A 20,921-nucleotide genomic window follows, 5' to 3' on the forward strand; every position below is an offset into this window, starting at 1 on the left:
TTTCCAGTGTGGAGCCCGACGGGCGAGGCCTGCAGGGGTGAGGCTGGCCTGTACGGGGAGGGCTGGTTGGCCAGTCGGCCACGACTGGGCCTTGAGGCCAGGGTGCAGACGGGCCCATCTTGGCTCCTTCCACCCAGGAGGCCCTGACATCCACCTGTGCCACGTGAGCTGAACAGCCAGGGCCGTTAGGGTCGAGTCCCAGCTGCGCCTGAGTTTGCGTTTCCATCCTGGGAATCTTGGGGAAACCAGGAGCGAAGAGGGAGGCAGGACAGGGCGTGGTCCGGGAGGCTCCTCAGGCCTTGCACAGGGGCCTGTATGCGCGGGGGTCTCCAGGGAGCCACCTCTTACACCAGGGCCCGCGGCAAACCCTCAGCAAGAGCAGAACGACGGAGCAGCTGCCTCCACACCGATGCCTCTGAGCCAGGAGCCGCCCCCACCAGCCGCACCGTTGACGTGAGGAAGCACGGGCCACGAAAGCACGGCCCGTCGGGGTCTGGGGAGCCTGCTCACAGGGCCGTGTGGTGGTGGCCAGTGAGGGTGGTGTCCTGGCTCCCGAACTAGCTTCCTTCGAGCACCTCTCAGGAGCTGAGTGTGGGGATAAGACCAGGATGCTCTGACCTCGGGCTCTGTCGTTCTCCTCCTAAGGCTGCTCTGCAAACCCCACCCCTCCACCCAGCCTCCCCACCAGAGCCCGCAGGCCTGGGGTCCCCGACGAACAACCGTTCCCGAGAAGGTGGGTGACCCGGTTCCCAGTGGGAGGGAGGCCCTGTCCTGGGCTATTTTCTGACTCACGGCAGAGTCTCGGGGACCAGATAAGCTGCTGCTACTCCCAGATGAGTGGCCCTGTCCTGTGAGCCCCTCGCCTCCCACCTGCCCCCACGCACCCGGGCCTGGACCTGGCTGAGCACAAAGACTGTCTCCTCAGAGCAGCTGAAATCTTTCAGACAGTGAGAAACTCAGGTTGCCTTTTTGAGTGCACAAATCACTGAAGCATCACACATGAGCAAAGTGAATCATACGTGTGTTACGGCTCGATGAATTCTCCCAGAGAGCGCATCTGTGTGACCAGCACCAAGCATAGCCGCTATTCAGGTAGCCTTTTGAAAGAGGAGAGGATGGGACAAACCAGGAAGGTGTCACTTGGAGTCCCCAGGGAGGGGGGAAGCCCAGGGAAGAGAGCAGAGGCCGAGGGTAAGCGAGGAAAGCCCCCCGGGAGCGCGGCGGGCGCGGCTAACCGTGACGTGGGGGCTGCGCTCAGGATGCGGGGCAGCCGCCTGGGGGCTCCGTGGTACCAGTTGCAACATCGGCTCAGAGCTTGGGCCGTGTCTAGACGCCACACCCGAAGGAGGAGAGACCTTTTAGGGAAGCAGCAGGAATCACTAGTGGAGCAGAGAGCAGAGATCTGCTGCTGGCCCTCGGGCTTCTTCCTGCCATGGGCCTGGGGTGGGGCTGGGCCTCGCAGCACCCCGAGGTCGGACGCGGGCACTGAAGGGCTGGCTCAGGCTGGGGTCCGGCTCGCACCGCCCTTCCGAGAGCAGTGCGCTCTGGCCACTCCGTCGGGGCCCTGAAGAGCATCTGCGACACGGACCTCCCTGGATGTTCTTCTCGTCACCGTCAGACGCTGCCCTCCGCCCGACCCAGGAGGCCTGCCCAGCGCACAGGTCAGCCTCTGCCCTGCGTGGAAACGCCCTCGCTGAGCAGGGACCTGCTTCCCCCGCAAGAGCGCTCGCCTGGGAGCTGGCTGCAGGTCACTCCTCTCACTTAAAGGACCTGGAAATCCCCAGCTTCATGTCCCCGACTTCTCCTGGCTGGATGAGGTGACCAGCCCAGATGCCTGGATCTGCATTGCAGGCTCAATCTGCTCAGAGGCTCCAGGTAGAAAAACCCACATGCTCTGCCTGGGGCCGACACTCACAGACACAGGGTTTCTGCAGCTCCGTCTCTGGGCTGCCCAAATTTCCGTAAGTTTCCAGAGTAGATGATCCCAGGACGCCCGTGCAGGTGAGCGGGAAGTGGAGCCTCCTCATTCCCCTCCCAGCGGCTCAAGCCCGGCAAATGCTCCACGACTCTGCCCCAAAGGCCGGTGTTCCCTGCCAGAGCTGTCGTGGAGCTCTGTTTTGCTTTGACCTGGGATTTACTGTCGATCGTCCAAGTCAGAGAGGTTAAGATAAATCTTCAAACCTCAGGAAGTTTCTCTGAGTTATCTCAGGACTAAAGCCCTCTGTTCAGGTCGTGTTTTTCTGAAATGCCGTTTCCTGGAAGCCCATGGAGGGGCACGAATCCCTGGCTTGTCGCAGCCCCGGTTCCTGAGACCGTTCTGAGGCAGTTTCCCTCCGACACCTTTTCTTCTAAAGCAGCCGCCCACCCCCTAGCCCAGCGAAGCTGTTCCTGGTAGAACGTGCGGCGAGCTCCCCCCAGAGCCCGCAGTTCAATGACATCAATTTGCAGCACGTGCACCCCTGTCGCCAGGGCATGAGGATCTCTGCTCGTTGCCCGTATAATCCGGGGCTCCGGCACAGCACAGCAGCTGAGGATTACCGTGTCTGAGCCAGCACTCCCGGGACGACACCAAGGAGAGAAAAACGCGCAAGCCTATGACACGCCAGCTTGGAATCTGCCCTGCCCAAGTCTCCTCCTCACCTGCTCCCCCAAAATGTTTATTGGAACATTTAATGGAATCTGCCCCTGCCTAGGGGGCGTTCCGGAAGGACAGAGGCGGGAAAGAGCCTGGTTCTGGAGGCAGACGGGCTGCAGGGAGGTGCCCTGCCAGGACCTACGTGGGGCTTCCTCTCTGGGCCCCAAACAGCACTCAGGGGCTGCCGCCGGCTGCCTTCCCGGAGGACAGGAGGCTCACGGCCCGAGGGCTGACTCTGCCCCTCTGCCCCCTGTGTGTGGCCTTTGCACGGGTGGGGCTCGCACACAGGTGCCCCCGTGTCCACGGCGTATCCCCGGGGCCCGCCCGTGTTCCACCCCGTCTCCACGGCAGGGGCACTCCCACCCTGCTCCGTTGTTCCTTAAAGCTCACAGCTCCCGGGGGTGTGAGAGGAAGTAAGGCCGGGATTCGAGCTGCCTGTGGAAATCGCTGGTCTTTAACCCTGTCCGACCTGAAGCCGCCTCTTCATGGCCAATCTTCCGTGAAGCCCCTTTATTATCTGGAAGTGAATGTATGTCTTACCAAAAACCGTGACATAAAAGAGAAATGAAGAAAGCGTGATGCACATGAAATGCCTTTCGGCGCGTAAGTATCAGACACCGGCCCCGCTCCCAGCGGCCAGACCCCGGCGCCAGCACGGGGTCCCCGTGGACACGGCGGGCGCAGACAGAAACTGCTCTCGGTCTGCTGCATTGGCGGTTCCAGTGCGCAAGTGTCATTGTTTTCGAAGACGGGATTCTCCGAAACAGCGAATGATTCTTTACAGAGTGGTAAACAAACTGACCGCATGGCTGCATCCTTGGAAAATCCGCGCCAAACCCCGGGCAAAATGCCGATAAATAACGCAGCGTCAGACCCTAGGCTCGAATGCTAGTAACTAGATTATTCACGTCCGCGGCTGAGACATTTAAAAACTCAGATCGACGCCAGGCCAGCGCAAGTCTTTGTGCAGGATGGCACCACGAGGGACAGGAGCCCTAGGATCCCACAGCCCCACCCGCCAAGTGCCACTAAAGCCCCCTAGTCATCGTGACAACCAAAAATACCCCCACAATGTTCCAAAACGCCTCTCGGGGACAGCACTGCTCTCCTTGAGACCATGTCTGCAAACGCCCCACGCGCACAGTCAGTCCACACACAAACGAAGTGCTCGCCTTGCCTGACCCGGGCCCCAACCCGGAACCAAGGGCCCTTGGCCCCTACCGAGGCAGCCACAGCCCCGACCCTCCCACTTCTCCACACTCAGCCCAGTGGCCACTCAGAGACCGCAGCGGCGTGAAGCCCGGAGCAGCTGCGTTTCTGGACGTGGCTGACGCCTGAGCGCTAAAGTATCGCCGCCGCACCCGCAGGCGTCTTCCCCGCGGTCAGCCGTCTGGGCACTGAGGCCTCCCGGGGAAGTCTCAGGAACAGAATTCTAGAGTTAAACAGGAGGCGGGAAGGTGCCACTCTCCCGCCCCGCCTCCACTCCGACTGCTGTCTGGGGGCCACAGCCTGGCCCACGATACCGATACCAATACCGCCTTCTCTCTGGATGCGGGTGAGGAGGGGGCGGGCAGGGGGCTGAGCCCCCGGACAGGGCTGTCGGGGAGCCACAGTCCGTCAGCAGCTCTTTCCTCCCCACCCGCTTCCAAAAGGAATTGGTGACCTGTACGGGGACCTAGGTGTGCGGAGGTTTTCCGCTAACGCCGTAGCAAAAAATAAAGTTCTTAATGCCAGGAGGGCTTTAGCATTTATTCACATTTTCAAACATTACTCTTGCACTCTGGGGCCACCTGATAGATGTGCCAGTCAACCATAAAAAGTATATGTGGATCCCTCTCCCAGGAATCCAGCCAATTTTGCTTTCTCTAATAGGAATGGCAGAGAAGATTGTAAATGTCAAACCGGCAGGTTGTATAGCAACATCAATGGAACCAGGCGTTCGTGCGCAAATGCACCGTTTATCTAACAAAGGTCTGGGCGGCTCTGTTAATTTAAATTACCTGGTGCCGGGGTACAAACGGAGCTGAGGTTTTGTCTTTGAATTCAGGAGCCAATGGAGGGGGGAATTTCCGCCGGTTGGCGTGGGCTTGGTCTGCTCCGGTCCCGTGCAGCTGGGAACGCGGCCCAGGTCTGCACAGCCACGCGTGTGGGACCGGGGGGTCAGAGGCCATGGAGAGCCTTAAACATGTGGTCCCAAAGTGGGCCTCGTACCCGCTACCCAGAAAGTTCAAAATTGCCTTGGACGACTGATACAGACACCCCAGGGAAAAGACAGGTGGAAATTGACCAGGGACAGTGAGCAGCCCTGTGCAGCCCCTGTGCGTCCTGGGAGGGCGAGGCGCTACATCCAGAAGGACCCGGTCGCATCTGAGAAGCCACTACCGCTTGAGTCCCCCAGCCACCCCCTGGCCGCCAGAGTGCCCACATGCAAAAACCTGCTCAGGATCCCAGGACACGGCACGGCCAAATGCCAGCAGGTGACCTTTGACAGAACAGAGCCAGCCAAGCCTGCGATGGCCGTCAGCTCTGCACAGCAAGAGACGGACCCCGGTCCTGTGTCCATGCCCTCCCCGCCCTGCGGCCTTTAGCTGGCCTCTGCGTCCCAGTAGAGGGGCCAGCACCCCCGTGCCGGGCGGGGGAGCAAGGCCGGGATGTCAGACAGGCTGCTCGACTCTGTCTCTGGGTCGTGGCTGAGGGGCAGGCGCCTTCCTGACTCGGTCCCTGCTACGTGCCCCGTCCACACCCCTCCTGGGAGCCAGTCGGCTCTCCGCCGAGCGAGCCCTGCCGGGGGCCGTGGGGCAGGCAAGCACGTTTGCTGCAAGGCTGTGTTTCCCGAAGCGTGGTGAGAGCACTGTCTGCAGCAGAATCACCAGAGACTCTGTTAAAATGCAGCTTTCCCAGCCTCACCCCACCCCGCTGCAGACCCTCTGGAAATAAGACCAGAATCTGCATTTTTGATGAGAGTCCCAAGCGATTCTGATGCAGAGCACAGCTGGAGAAGCTGCAAACAGAGCAGCTCTCCTAAACCTCTGCTCTGTCCCAGCTGGGCCTGTCCTGGGTTCCTCCAGAGAAAGCCGGAGCAAACAGGTCCTCCTCTGAGTTTTCTCGAGGCCCCGTGTCATGTGGTTGAAAGAACATAGACCAAAGCCAGGAGACCAGGTTCTAAACCTGGCTCTGCCACCAGTCAGCCCCGTGGTCTGGCCATGTCCCTTCCCCAGCCTGGGCCTCGGTTTTCCCATCTATCTGACGAATGCGTTTGGCTCTCTGCTGGTTATGGGTTGGGGCCCAGTGAGAGCCCTGAGTGGTGGGGGGTTGGGGGGCAAGAAGCAGACCAAGCTCCTCCAGGCCCGGGGGCAGGCAGCGGCGCCTGGTGGGGGCATGTCCCCCGTGGGTCCCTGTGGCGGTGTTCTGTAGAGGGCAGCTGTGTACCCAAGAGATGCAAAGACCCTGAGAGCACAGCCCTTGCCTTTGGGAAGTCCAGTCTAGGAGACGGGACAGACTCGGACTCCCAGGGCTTACAGAGCAAGGTCCCGAGTGTGTGGTCTGGAGTGGACCGTGGAGCTGGGCCTTGGCATAAAAGTCAGATTTGAAGAAAGGGCCTTCCGGGAGGACGTCTTGCTGGCGGGTGCTGGGGAGCCAGCGGAGCCGGCCTGGGAGGACCCCCAAGGCTGGAGTAGCCGGGTCTCCAGCTTGGGCCAAGGGCAGCCACCAACACCTCTGCAGGGCGCTAAGGGGAAGGGTTAGTGTCTCACTCACTTGGAAGCCACAGGCCCCAGGGGACAGCCAGCACTGGGTCACCAGGTGGCCTGTTTGTTTGGGGATTGTGAGAGACTGTGTCATCTGTGTTTAACAGCGTCCCGGGATTCTCAGAATTGTATGGCTCAGTCACCACTGTCAGAGAAACTTCAGCGAGTTAGCTAAAACGTATCCTAAAGATAAACCCATTGGTTTTGGCGTTTATTGTTAATTGAATTTTCCCAGAAATGGCAGCAGAAAGATTGTTAATGTTCATGAATTTACATCAAGTTAAACATCTGTTCCTCTTAAGCTAAACTCCAGCAAAGTTACAGCGGCTCATAAATTAGCTCTGGGAGTAAAATGCTTCTTGCTCTTTGCACAGCTTAGCGGTTTCAAAATAGACCTCAGAGTGACACATCGCAGCGAGGCCCGGGGAACGCGACCACATTCGACTGCGCCGTCGGTGCCAGACAATTAAGCCAAGTTTTCGCTTTGCTGATGAAGATGGCAGCTTTGTTGGGGCTGCGTGTGACGTTACTTATCAGGCTGGCTGGGGACAGTGTGGGAACCAGAGTGGCTAACGTTCGCGGAGGGGCGGCCCGCCATGCGCAGACCCAACGGCTGTCCCGCGGGCGGGGGCACAGCCTGTCTCTCCCTGGGCCTCTCTGGGGGTTTCTGAGCTGCAGCTCTGGGGACCGGAGCTCTGGCCACCCTGCCGGGTGAGGGGGCTGGAGCCGGGTGAGCGTGGCCCAGGGCGAGGCTGGCTGCTGCGTGGTCTCTGCAGGGACGGTCTGTGCACGGTTTGGGAAGACAGATGCCACAGCCCACTTGGCATCTCAGGCAGACCCCCAGCCCCCGCCCAGCACTGCTTTCCTGCCCCTGCCCCTGCCCCTTGACCCACGCCCACCCACCAAAAGGGCTGGCGTCCGTTAATGGCAGGCGAGCGCTTGCGTGGTGCGGCACCGTTTGCCTCCTGCCCTCCGCACTCCAGCACGTGACGCGCTCTTCAGAGGGGACTCCTGAGGGCAGGGCCACCCCGGCAGGGAAGTTCCAGCGTCCTGGAGGCCACTGGGGCTGGGCTGTTCCAAGTGGTCCTGGGATCCCCCACCCTGCCCCGACCTCATGTTCCGCCTGTGTATAAAGCTGTCCCCAAGAGCACAGGGCGTCCCCGGCGCCAGCTTTGTGCTCACTTACAGATCAGAGGCCAGGCAAAGGATCGGGTCTTCCCCGCGGCTGTGCCACGGCCAGATTCACCCTCAGGCCCCCCTCACCTGGCTGCCGTTTCAAGCACGGGCCACGCCCGGCCTCTCTGCGAGGCTGCCCGGGGCTGTCCTGACCGGCGACGGCGGAACGAGAGGGCAGAACCTTCCATTCCTGCTCTCCAGAGGCGGTTCCCAGGGGCTGCCTTGTGCCCCCAGAGAGAGACACTTCTCTGCAGCCTGGGTCTGCGGCCCTCTGACAGACCACCTCGCAGCACCCCCAGCCCGGCTACGCCAGAGTTCATCCGTGGGGTCAGCTCTGCGGGTTTTGGGGTGCCCCACTGTCGAGGTACGGCCTCCGTCCCCGGGCAAGCCCAGGGAGGTTTGTGCTTCAGTGAGCATGGCCACACGGGCCACACGCGTGAGCTGTCCCCTGCGCCCAGGCCCCGAGGAGCTGACGTGAAGGCTGACGTGGGCTCCCAAACCCTCCCGAGTTCCAGAGCTTGGTCACCGTGGCTCAGAGCAGCTGGGCTGGTCCCCTTCTCAGGGCGGGGCTGTGGCCTCTCCACCGAGGATCCCCCAGTCACACGGTCGGTAGACGCTTAGTGAGCACCTTCCACATGCAGGTGCCGGGCCAGGTGCAGCGGACGCACCCACGAGCCGGGCCCGTCCCTGTCCTGGAGGCGCTCACAGTCCAACAGGTGCCCGGCGACCCACCGCGGATGCACGAGGCCAGGACGTGCAGTGAGGGACAGGGCAGCGTGCGGGGACCTCGCGGGCGGGCCGGCGTGTTGGCGAGGCAGGCAGGGCACGGGAGGGGCAGGGAGAGACGGCCCCTCTCCGCCGTCCCGATGCAGGGATGTGACCGCACGGCCTGTCTCCCTCTCAGGTAGAGGCTGAGCTTCCTGCTGCTGGTGGCATCTCCCACTGCCCCCGTGTGTGACAGCCCTGTCCCCTGGACTCTTTGGAGCCCCCAGCCCCGCCCACGCCTGCGCAGAGGGGGTCGGCCCCTGTGAGGCACCGTCTGGCAGGGGCGCGAGCGGCGGATGGAATATTTACCGCGAGTCCCTTGATTCCTTTTGTTTTGCAACAGAAAGTGTTTCTTTGATAGACGTTTAATTCCAGAGACTGCTGCCTGCTCCCTACCTGCCTTTGCTCGAACGTTAAACGTGCCTGCGCTCCTGCTATGACAATCTCCCTCCGTGCAGGGGGTGCGGCTGGAACGGGAGAACATTAGAATCTTCAAAGAGGGACAATTATTAAGGGAGCGAGATTAATGAGGTGTCATAACAACTTAGCCAGATCCGCAACTGACCTTTCTCTTGGAGAACGGGCTTGATAAATGCGGTTCATTACCGAGTTCTGACATGGAAATAGGATCACACTCTGCGCTCCCCAGCAGGCCGATCAATATTTTATCTGCCGAAGCAGCCCGGTCTGCGCGCGGGAGGAGCCCGCGTGTGCTGGCAGGGAGCCCGGACCAGGGCCGGGGGCTAACTGAGCCGGCCTCCAGCGTGGAGGGCGCCGGGCCAGAGGGAGGTGGCCGGGCCCTGCCAGGACCTGTCCAGGGCGCCGTCAGTGTCAGCTGCGCAGGACGTGCGGCCTCCCTCCCTGCGAGCCCCCGAGTGGTGTCCGTGGGCAGGGAAGGGAGGGAGGAATCGAGGACATCGCCCCCCTCCCGTCTGTCCCTAAACGCAGTTTGGCTGCCAGCCTGTCCCGGGCCCCAGGGTGCAGGAGACAAAGGTGACGGAGCCACAGCCCTGCTCACGTGGGGCCGGGGCCCGTTTCACCGGGAGGAGACCGAGGCCGGGCCGAGCACTTGGACCCGCAAGTTCCTCTCGCATTCTTCTCGTGTCACGCCCTGCGAGGTGGTCAGGGGCGAGTGTGACCCCATTTTAAGATGGGAAATGGGGGCAGGAGGAAGGAACACGGTTCCCCCTCCCTGGCACCCAGGTGCCCCCAGCAGTCAGGGCACGGAGAGCGATGCGGACGGGCTGCTGGTGTGGACCGGGCCTGTGAGCAGCGGCCGGGGCGGAGTGGAGGGCGAGCCGTGTGGCGAAGGGGCGGAGCGCACTCCAGCCGGAGGCCGCAGCAGCGCAGGGCCCTGGCGTGCGCGTCAGTGTCGGCCGCTGAGGTCCCTGCACCCCCAGGTCCCCACGGCCTGCAGCCACCTGGGCGGACTCGCCGGGCGGGTGGGCAGGGAGGACCCCGTGAAATAAGACAGACTTGGGCCTTGGGTATTGACACTCTCTTGCCCGAATTGAGTGGAACTCGAGAAAGATCAGGAGGAGGATCAGGAAACGGAGGCTGTGGGGCCAGCCCGCGTGGATGGGGGCCCAGCCTAACCTCTGGCCAGCAGTGTGTTGACAGCACTGGTCTCTGGGAGGTGGATTCCGGATGATGTATTTTCTTTTTATTTCATCTGTGCTTTCCAAGTGGTTTTTAGTGGACAGGTGTTTCTTTTATAATAAGACAAACATTCGAAACCGGAAGCATGGTAGGCAGCCTTTCGCTGGAGACCAGGCCTGGCCAAACGACAGACGCCCGCACGGGTGAGCCACTCCCATCTGACCCCACGGTGAAACCAGGGGGTCGGGAACGAAAAAGTAAAACCGGGCTTGGAGAAATCCCACTTGGACGTACCTTGCCAGGAAGACAGCCGTCCTGGAGGCCGGGGCCTGCCTTGCGGGGGTGGCTCGCCTTGGACACTGAGCTGGAAGCCGAAGCTTTTGGGGTTTCCACTTCTGGGGGCCGGAAGTGGGCAAGGAAGGAAGTTCCCTCCCCTGCTGCCCCGCCCCTGGAGTTTTCCTCCCATCTGGAACTCAGATGACCAAAGCGGGGAGCCACTGAGCAAGCCGTCCTTGCTCCACGGGGCTTCCCAGCGAAAGAGTCTGGACCTTGGGATCGTCCGCGATCCTCTCCGTGGGCGCAGAAATCCCGCCGCCAGGCCGGCCTTCCTCCGTGTCCACAGCTGCCCCAGAGCCGCAGGCGCGGGAGGTGCTCAGGAACGCTGGACAGGTGACTTCGTGATTGGAGTTTAGGCAGAGTCCTCTCTGGCGACTCATTCAAAGCACAGCTGCTCCTGCAATAAAGCCGGATTCAAGGTTCTCTCCCAGGAGCTCCTCGATCGTCTCGGGCCCCCAGCGCACGGGCCAGGCGCAGGGAGGCCCTCGGTGAAGGAGAGAAAGGACACAAGGCCCTGAGCAGTGTGACCTGCGGTGCCGGCATCCTGCCCTGGCTCCCACCGTCCCCACGGCCACACCGCCCTCCCCTGCCCGCCCGGCTTCACGCCCTCCCCGACGCCCGCCCCAGCCCAGCCAGGCCAGCTCTCTCGGGGCCGCTCCTGCTGCCTGGCGCGCTGTCCCCACGCCTCCGTCTCCCCCAACTCCTCCTCATCCCGCAGGTCTCATCCTGAACACCCCTCCCTGGGCCTCCCTCGCTCCCCCCTGGGCCTCACTGGCTCTCCCCCCGGGCACCCACCTTGTCTAGGACTGGAAGCTCCGTCCCGTCCCCAGCATGCCGCCCGGCATCTGGCACGTGGCTTATAAATAAATGTGGCAAAAGGATGGGAGGGGATCAGGGCCGGGGACTCAGGGAGCTTGTCCTGGAGACCTGGGCACCCACCCCCTTGCCCAGGTGGCTTCTAGACTGTGCAGAACTTCCCGACAGCAGGTGTCTGCGGGCAGCTGCCGGGGTGACGGAGCTGGAAGCCGCTCACAGCGAACCGTCGGGTGTGACAGGAGGGGCAGAGGCGGGGAGGTTGCCGCAGCCACACCCCCCACACCCCAGCAGGACCCGCCTTGATGGCTTCCCTGGCCTGCCAGTTGGGGGTGTCGTCTGTCTGTGGGCCCCGGCCCAGCGCAGCAGGCCGCCCAGAAGAGGCTTCTGCCTGACCAAGGTCCGCGAGGAATGTCGTGGGGACCAGCGAGGGTGGGACGTCCTGCCCGTCTTGGCTGGCCTAACACACAGAACATGCAGGACCACCGTGGGCTGCGCTGAGCAGCCTGGTCGTCCTGGCATTTAGGGGCAGGGCCTCTGACGACTTCCTGGCGTCTGGCGCAAATGCCGCCCGGGAAAGCCTGAGGCTGCCGCAGCGCTGGGCAGTGCCGCCGCCGTCCACCCCACTCCCATCTCCGCCCACGTCCTGTCGCCAGGACCCGATTTCACCCCTTTTGGGGGGTGAGGGGCTAGATGCCAGCAGGACTGTTCCTCTCCTTCCCCCGAAGTGGTCTTTCCCCAGGCCCAGGAAGAAGAAAGCCCAGCACGGTTTACGCCGGGACGAGCCCCGCTGTTCTCCACACTGGCAGCTGCACAGCCCCGAGACCTGGGTTTGCCGACTGGCGGCCCCACGACCCCCGGGAATCGATGTCCGACCAGGCAGAGAGGAAGGCCGGCAAGCGTAGAGGGTGGGAGAAAGCCACTCTCGTCGGAGCACAGAGACTCCCAGAGAGCAAATAGATTTGATCATACTGAACTCAGCCATCGATTTTTTTCTGAATAAACACGCGGGAGGAAACGGTTATGGCATCTGCTTGTGACGGGAATCGATTGACCCCAAATTGGAAGAAAATCTAGAAACACAAACAAGCACGAGAAAAAGTGGGTGGGCTTCCCAGGCTCATCCAGTGAGGGAGGAGGGAGGAAGAAAGGGACAGACAGACAGACTTTCCCGCCATCCCTTTCTGCGCCAATGGCTCCCATCCCTGTGGCTCTTTAGCAAACGTGGCTTCAGTGTCGGTAGCTGCCATTTAGGAGCCCTCGCTCTGCGCCCCGCCAGCGCAGAGCCCGTGCGTGCCCGTCTTAGCCGTCCTCGTAACACCCGTGTGGGGGGCGCTGCTGTCCCCACTTCGCAGGGGAAAGCACTGAGGCCCTTGCCAAGGTTACACAGCCTGACGGCAGCAGAGCTGGGACGCACACCCGGTGGACCTCAGAGCCCAGGTTTCCAGCACGGCTTTCCACTGACCTTCCAACCTGGACTGTTGCCTGGCGCCCTACACTGGCCTCGCGGTTAAGAGGGAGGGCCCAGAGCCCCAGACAGTCCGTTGCCGCGGCCCCTCAGCCTTCAGCCTGGGATGGTCAGCGCGGAACCCAGGCCCATCCTCCGGGATCCGGCCAGCGGCCGCGGCAAATTCTCCAGCCCCCGGGGAGGTGGGGGGCTGCCCTGCTCTGCCGATCCCCCTACAGCCCCCGTCCGTGGGCTGTTCCCCATGTGGTGTTCATCCGCGTGGCCCGTCACCAGCAAGACAAACTGTGTCACGTTGCAGCTCATCACAGGCCTCGTTTGCCAAAACACCACGAGATTCTAGCGCCGCTCGGCGAGCACGCCTGTGATAAAAGGCCCGGCGGTGGTGGCTGCGGCTTCGGTTTTAATTTTGTGAAGCTTCCTTTTGTGCCTTGGTCAGAGACTGTGTACGTACATTTGTTTTGAAGTAGCCCAGCTCTGGGAGTTCCTCATTAACGTGAGCAGGCCTTATCAGTCCTGTCAACTAAAACTCCCTGATGCAGGGGGCCCAGTTTTCAAAAGCAGCCTTTGGGGTAGGATTAAGGCAAAAACGAGCTATTAGGGAGGGGAACTGGGGCTGGCCTTCCTAAAGCCACCCTGCTGGGAGGTTTTCCACTCAGTCAGTCCGTCTGCGCAGACTCTGGCTCGTAGTAAGTGCTCAGTAAATACTTGTAGGAGGACAGTCTCCCCCCAGCATGTACATCGCGTGCAGCAAGCATTAGCAAACATTTATGGGGTGGATTGGTGGGCATGCAGACAGGTCCCCTCCACTGCGGTCGGGCCATGCCCAGCACCTATCCGTGAGTGCGATGCACGGACAGACCGACGGGGGTAACATTCTCTCAAGGCCAAGGGTGCGTCCCGCTCTAACGACCCATCTTCCCCTCCAGGTGACCCATGCACCATGGCCGGCTACGCCCGCCTGAAGAACGTCCTCCTGGTGCTGCAGACCCGCCGGCAGCCCCTCCAAGAAAGGGACAGCAGACAAGACGCCCCCTCCCAGAAGCGCCTGCTGGTGGAATCCCTGTTTAAGGACTTGGATGCCGACGGCAACGGCCGCCTCAGCGGCTCGGAGCTGGCGCAGGTGGGTGCGGCACTCGGTGACAGTCTGACGGTGGAGGAGCCCGGGGTCCCTCCGGCGTGTGCGTTGAAGGGGGGGGCCACACAAGGCAGTTGTTTGCGACTCTCTCTTCTAAAAGAGGAACCTCTCCCACCCCTCCCAAGAGCGCGGGAGCGTGTGTTCGACACCCTGAGACCGTCTCACAAACAAAATGACGGCAGCTTTTCCTTCCCACCAGCCGCTGTTTGCACGCGGGTTTGAAGCGCTCTCAGCACTTCAGAGGGCTGGTCTCGGAGGACATCGGTCAGGAAATCAGTCTTTTCTTCCTTGAGTCCTCTGCTTTCCTCGGCAGAAAGGCTACAAGGAAGCAGTGTGGTTTCCACCGAACACCTGCGGAGCTGGGAGTCCCCAAGTCCTCCACCCTAGGCTGCCACTGCTCTTTGCTCTCCCAGTATCAATACCCCAAACCCCAGCCTGCTTGCGTGTACCCCAGGCCCTGCTGTCATTTCGGGAAGCATCTCATTGCGCCCTGTGGCTCGCCTCTCCCCGAAGGCCGTGGGTCCCTGTGTCCAGCTAGAAGGTGCACGAGGGGACTTAGCGTCCACAGCAGAGACACCAAGGGAAGAGCAACTTCACAGCCTCAGCCCCTGCGGGAGGGTCCTGTAGGGTCCTGACAGCAGAAGGGCCAGCTGGGGGGGGCTGCATCCCACCCCTGCTCCGCTGGCCTATCTGCCAGGGGCCTGGAATGACCAGACAAGTGCGAGATCTGCAGGGAGAGGGAGTGAGCTCGGCCTCCCCAGGCAGGGCCGTGGGGCGGGGGCTGCTCTTCCCCGGAGACGGCAGACTGTCCACACAGCGGGCTGATGACAAGGACATGTCTCGCCTTTGATGCCAGTTTACAGAAATCTTCCACGCGATACGGTGGTCTGGCCAGGGCTGCGGCCAGGCAGTCGGGAGGAACTGGGGCAGGAAGTGCCGTGGCGTTTGCTGAGCGAGGCCTTTGCCACAGTCGATAAACACAGAAGCGCCCTGGCGACGTGGGCTGGGGGCCAGGCACGCGGACTGCACCGCCGAGCTGCCTGAGGCCACGGGCACCTCCGGGGGATCCTAGGAGACCCCTCACTTCACTGAGCCTCAGTTTCTCATCTGTGCACTCCTGAGGGTTAAGCGGGCTGAGACGGGAAGGGCTTAGCACGGTGCCCGGCGCGGGGTGTCTTTAGTGGTCAGTATCTTTGTCATCTCCGTTGTTATCCCTCCTTAAACTGTCCCACCCTCTGCCGTCAGGCGGGGACCACTGTCATCCCACTTTACAGATATTGTCAGATGAAGAAACTGAGGCTCTAGGAAATCGAGCAACTGGCCCGAGTTGCGTTCACTGCCTGGGACGTGCCGGGGCTCAGGTGAAGCCCCGGTGGGCAGACGCGCAGGCACCTGCTCTCCCCACGGCACGCGGGTCCCTCTGGGGAGGGTGGCTGTCACCAACGGCACCACGTGGTCCCTTCAAGGTCTGCGGAGACGGCAGATGTCCACAGAGTCCTGGCAAGGGGCAGCCACCCCGAGCTCTGCCCCAGCCAGTCTGGAGCTGCTCCCGGGAGCACGTCAGGAATCTCGGGTGACTGCTCACCCCCACCGAGCAGCGACAGCCGCGTCTCAGGGCCCCGCTGCCCGTGGCCCCCAGGGCCCCCACCCTGCCAGCACGTGACCACCTCCGTCAACAGGAGGCCCCCGGCTCGGGCCGAGACCCCCAAGGGCAGGCCTGAGCCGCTCTGGGAAAAACCCAGGTCCTGTTAGTCACGGCCACCTGCAGGGAGAACCACCCGGCGACTCCTCACATGCAGGCTGTTCCGGGAACACCAGGGCGGGGGGCGCCAGCTCGCCCTAGACAGAGGCCGCTGCGAGCTCCGGGCACCCCTGGCCCATGCGACTCCCAGGTGACTGCGAAGTAAACAGAGTGTTCCTGCGCCCGTTGCTCTAATCTGGCAACTAAGTGGCCCGAGGCACCTGAAGCCATTAACAAGCACGGTAATTGGACTATGATTTCCTCTTTAAAATTTAATACACTTAAAGTTCATTTCATAAATCTGCCAAGCAGAGCAGAGCTAAACCGGGCTTTTCCTCGACACGGAATCAAAGGCGCCGGGAAAACCCGTTGGTCCTGTGCAAAGCTAATCAATTTCCAATGCAGAAATAGACAAAGGGAAATTTCTGTCTTCGGAAGATTGATCTCGGGCGTTACGGTTGATCTCCCTTCTGTCGAACACTCGCACTTGCCAGGTGAAGGGTGATTTTTTTAACATTATCACGTTAAATTGCCTTTGATACAGCAGGCCAAGCTGAGAATGTTAAATAAAGAGAAAATGCTTCTGCCCCCCTCCCCGCAAAATAAAATAAAATCATTTTCTTTCTTCAGAGACTTCCTTCTGAGCATTTTCCTTGCAAGACCTCTAGTTCCAGGCTCTGGGAATCACAGGAAAAACCAAGACCTCTAGTTCCAGGCACACCGGCCTCTGGCTCCAGCTGGGCGCGGGGCCTGGGACTTCCACCCTTGCCTGTGCTTTGGCATGTGGCCGGTCAGCCGGGAGGCCTGTGTCCCACGGCTCCGACCACGACCAGAGTGGCATCGGCGAGGGCCCAGCCCCAGGCCTGTGCCAGGACCCCAAGGGCAGATGCTCGTGCCCTGGCAGGACAGGGCCGGCAGCAGCGGGGCCCAGGCCGTGTCTGTGGAATGGCAGCTGCCCCGTCTGCACGTGAGCCGCGGCTCGGAGGCCGCGCGGACGTCGGTCAGGGCTGGCGGGTGCAGGGTGTGTTGCTGGGGCCGGGACCTCCAGCCACACACACGCGGGAGCCCGCAGACATGGGCCCCACGCCGCGTTCGGCCACTCTTTGCTGGGTTCGTTTGATGAGGCCCCTTCTCTTCTCTTCTTCCCGTCGGTGGCACTCGGGGGGACATCAGGAGGCCTCAGGGATCCTCCCCATCTCAGACTGTCTGTGGTCTGTCTGCCAAATGGGGAGGACAGACCTGAGCTCTAGTCCGGACTCTGCCTCCACCACTGGGTGACCTTGCGGGGGTCACTTGCCCTCTCTGAGCCTCAGTTTCTCACCTGTGAAATGAGGGGGCTGGACGGGACAAAACCAAAGAGCTCCGGGCGCCCCCCAAGGCCCACCGAGCTGTCCCTGGGGGCCCCCATCGGCCTGCGCTGTTTCCGGCAGCGCCACTCACCCTGCCCTGGCCTCTCCCCTGCCTGCCCCACAGCTCGCGCTGCAGGAGCAGGACCTGGACCAGGACTCGCACGGCTGCTCTCCCGCCGACCTCCTCCGATTCGACGACTACGACGGCGACAGCTCCCTGACCCTGCGTGAGCTCTACACGGCCTTCCGTAAGTCCAGCGCCGTCGGGGCGCCAGTGGCAAATGCGTTTGCTTCCGTGGATGTTCCGGCACCAGAATGGTGTCGGGGGACGGGAGTCCATCCTCAGCTGTCTGCCAGGCTGGCTGCTTTCCCAGGGGGCAGCAGCGGGGTCTGCTTTGCCCTGGCTTTAGGGGGAGGGCGAAAGGCGAGTGGGTGGGGACGGGGACCGCGCGCGCCCTGGTCCTTTCGGATAAAGGTTTTTCTCACCGTCCGGGGGACCCAGGACTGTGACGGAGGCGCGGACGTGAGGGCAGTGATGGGCAGCCCCAAGGCTTTGGTGACGGCACGCGGAGGGAGGGATTTACGGGGCCATCGGGGAGCCCTGCGCGGGGAACCCCTGTGGGAGGGCCTGGAGGCCTGGCCAGGAGGGGCAGGGGCTCCCTGGAGAAGAACGGAGGTTGGTGCTCGGTGAAACGGAGGCGGTACCCGAGCGCCACTCCGCGGAGTCCCTGGCTCATACCGCGAGTGGACGAGACGCCTTAGGCAGCCGCGTCTTCTCCCTGAGGTGACCTCCCAAGAGGTCACATTACGTCAGCCCCGGGCAGTGCTGGACAGGCCCTCAGGGAGGAGTGAGAGCTGGCGCGGGTTGACCGCTCCAGACGGAGGCCAGCAGGGAGGAGAGGGTGGGGCTGGGCCCCAGCTGGAGACGAGAGAGGAAGCGCTTTTGCGCTGGGAGCCGGTGAGGCTCTGCTTGAAGCAGGTGGCGAGGCCGCCCTGCGCGATGCGCCGTGGTTGTGACCCGCCGGCTCCCGGCGCCCGACTGCGGGCCCTGGAGGTGGGGGTGAGCCCCCCAGGGCGCGGGTGCTCCGAGTACAGACCCAGGCACCCCCACGGCCGAGCCTGTGCCTGGGGTCCCGTCCTGCTTCACGTGGACACCCCTTGAGTGGCGGCTGCTCCATTCACAAGCCCGCAAAGGGGTCCTTGTGATTCGCTGGCAAGAAGGCTCTTGTGGCACATAGAAGCGGTACTTGGATGACATAAGAGGAGAAACAAGTGTGACTCTTCCTGTGGGAAGTGTCATGAGCTTGACATGGAGGGAGGTAGGGGCCTTTCCAGTTCACAGCGTCCTTAGTACCAAGGACCAAAGCCCAACCCCCAATTTAGGGCTGCATCTATGCCGGGTCCCCATCATCCCTCCTCCCTGCCCAGTAGTAAAACTCCTATGCACTCATACTAGTTCATACTAAGGTGTGAATGACTGCTTGGCTTATCCCGCTGCAGCAGGTCTTTGCTTTGTGGACCAAGGAGTTTATTGCCAAAAACGTGTCTCTAAATTCTAGCACACGTGGAAGTATCAGCAACTCCCTAGACTTGCCTCACGAGAGCTGATTATTAAATTTTCAGGATTTTTGCAAGCAAACAGTTAAGTGCTTGGCAGCTTTCAATCGGCCATGGCGGGAATATTTACACTACGGAAATTTACACTGTACATATGCTGCCCAAAACAGGGAGGTAGGGTACTTTCTTCTTCTCCAGAAAGGCCGTTGTTCCACATTGATCCGCACGTCACCGGGCAGGACCACCGCTCCCATCCGCAGAGTACACTTTGGGCAATATCCTCTCCCTCCGCCTCCCGGAACCAGGACCCCTCGATGACTCTAATTCCGTAGAACAGTCAGGGAAGACTACAGGGAGAACAGCTCTCCAGGTCAGGAGAGAGGCAGCCCGTTTTCTGGGATAGATCCAAGACATTCCCAGCAGTGCTTTCTGGGCCCGTCTGCCAAAGGAGCCGCGGAGGAAAGGCCAGTGCGTGTTAAGAGCCTCGTGCGGAGGCTGGACTTCGAGGGCGTGGGGGGTGCGCTAGGCATCACTGCGCAATGTCCCGGGACGGTGTCACTCAGCAGAGAAGGGCACCCCTGGGGCACCATCTTCCAACCTGGTTCCGCAGCAGCCTCTGCCCCCGGCCGCAATTCCTGAGAATGGGTCTGGGGACAAACAGCAAGCCCTTGGCTGTGCTCTCGGGGAAACAGAGGCATGCCTGTTGCCCCTGATGCAAGAGACGCCTCCCTGGCTTCCCTAACGACGGTCGTTATGGACATGAGCTCCCCTGGCAGACGAGGGATCTCATCCCCTCTCCTCCACATGTCTCACGCAGAGCAATGCGCTGTCTGCCCCCTTCATCCCCGGATCGTGGTTTGAAAGGCTTTCTAATCATCATTTTTAAAGCAAATTAGATTCTGCTGTTGCCTTGGACTTGTTTTTAACCGGGCAGCCAAACCATCCATCACGGCCCAACCCAAATAATAGATATGCAATGAAATGTAAACTCGCAGCATTAAAGAAGCCACAAAATGAGTTGACCCCACCGTAAAGGCTTGACACGCAGCCGCTCGGAGCACACGAGGATCAGTGGTTTTTCAAAGTCATGGGGACTCTAAACTACATTCCCAGAGCCCTGGGAATAGATTTATGGTTTGGCGAATTTTAAACAGGTAATTGAAATGAGACATACAGGTACCAGTTATTACCCAGCAGTCGATGAGCATTAAAGAAATCTCACTAAAACCCAGAAAGTAATATCTCAAACATTTCAGCAACAACATTTTAGATTTAATTCTAAAAACTGCAGCTGAGAGGCTGGCGGAGGCTGAGACTGTAGCATTTCATTTTCTAGGCTGTTTTGCTCGCGTCCTTGGGGGCAGGGCAGGGTGGGGTCTGGGGCGGCTCTTCTGAAGCAGCCTTGATTGTTGGACTAAAGCGTGACGGGTTTGGGGGTTTTCCCTAGAGAAGTGAATTCCATTTGTAAGTTTTTGAGATTGGGGGGTGGTCTCCTAAACCGTGTTTGCCCGTGCAGCCGGCCGGGCCCGTGTTTGCCACAAAATGTCACCGACTGAGGGTGACGCCGGGACTCCCACGGCCCGGGGCTGCCCGTGCTCAGCGGAGCCAGTTCGTGGTGGGGCTGCACCTCCTTCCTGGCTCTGGGGAACAGGTAACCCCTCCAGGGAGGAGGGTGGAGGGCGGGCAGCTGCCTTCGTCCTGGGAGTCAGTTCGGTCTCTTTCTGACGGTCAGACGCAGCTAAACTCTCAACTGCCCATCTCCACACAGGGACGGGAGTGACATACGAGGGTGGCCTCCCTCTTTTCCTCCATTTGTCAACTAAACATTCCCTTCCAGTTGCGTTTGGCTTCCTAAGTCAAAGGCCGGTCAGGGAGCTAAAGGCACAGTGTGCTCTCAGCACGTGCACCCCCCCCCCCCCCCTGCCCCGTCCCCAGCAAGGAGTAGAGTCACCTGTCCCTGCTGTGGCAGAGACCCAGGCTCCAGGGTCACCGATAAGCAAGGTGTGTGTTGACCTCGTCTGTCCATCACGGTAAATTAATCTAAAAGTTGCTCATCTAAGAAGCTTCTCCACCGTGCGTGGTTTTACACTTTCCTGAACGCTCGGGGTGGGAATCACGGGAAAAACATGGTGCTTAAAAGGACTTTTCTCTCGCTTTAAATCCATTACAAGTTTCTTCTGCTTTTTGAGACAATCCTTGCCCTTTTAATCAATCCCACGAGAGCAGAGCTGGGGAACGTGCGGGAGGCCCGGGAAGGGCTTGAGCAGCCGGCGGCACAGGACAGAGGGCGTCCCGGGCCCACGTCCCGGGGCCACACCTGCGGGGTGTCGGGAGGACCTGGGGCGCCGCCCGCTCGGGAGCCAGGCACCCTCCCTCCCCTCTGGCGCTTGCGAGCTCCGGGCAAGCAGGAGGGAAAAACAGCGTTTTACTCTGATCATCGCCCCGCCCCGTGGCCGGGGCAGCTCTGCGACACGCGTGGAACGGGCACCTGGCGTTTCTGCCGCTGTTGCCGCCCAGCGAAGGGCCGGTGCAGCGTCGCGCTCCGTGTCCCTGCCCTCCGGAGTGAAGGACGCCTGGCACCGTGCCGGACAGCCCCATCTC

General features: G+C 61.3%; 1 protein-coding gene across 1 annotated transcript in view; it reads left to right on the top strand.

Moving 5' to 3' along the window:
- Nucleotides 1-20,921, top strand: part of FSTL4 (follistatin-like 4) — a 333,977-nt gene that overhangs the window by 228,592 nt on the left and 84,464 nt on the right. The window contains exons 4-5 of the mRNA XM_012651317.1: nucleotides 13,465-13,658; nucleotides 16,888-17,011. Coding sequence (XP_012506771.1) covers nucleotides 13,465-13,658; nucleotides 16,888-17,011 — 318 coding nt within the window. The remainder of the gene's footprint in view (nucleotides 1-13,464; nucleotides 13,659-16,887; nucleotides 17,012-20,921) is intronic.

This window comes from Propithecus coquereli, unplaced genomic scaffold (genome assembly GCF_000956105.1).
Source record: "Propithecus coquereli isolate 6110/MARCELLA unplaced genomic scaffold, Pcoq_1.0 Scaffold353, whole genome shotgun sequence".
NCBI lineage: Eukaryota > Metazoa > Chordata > Mammalia > Primates > Indriidae > Propithecus > Propithecus coquereli.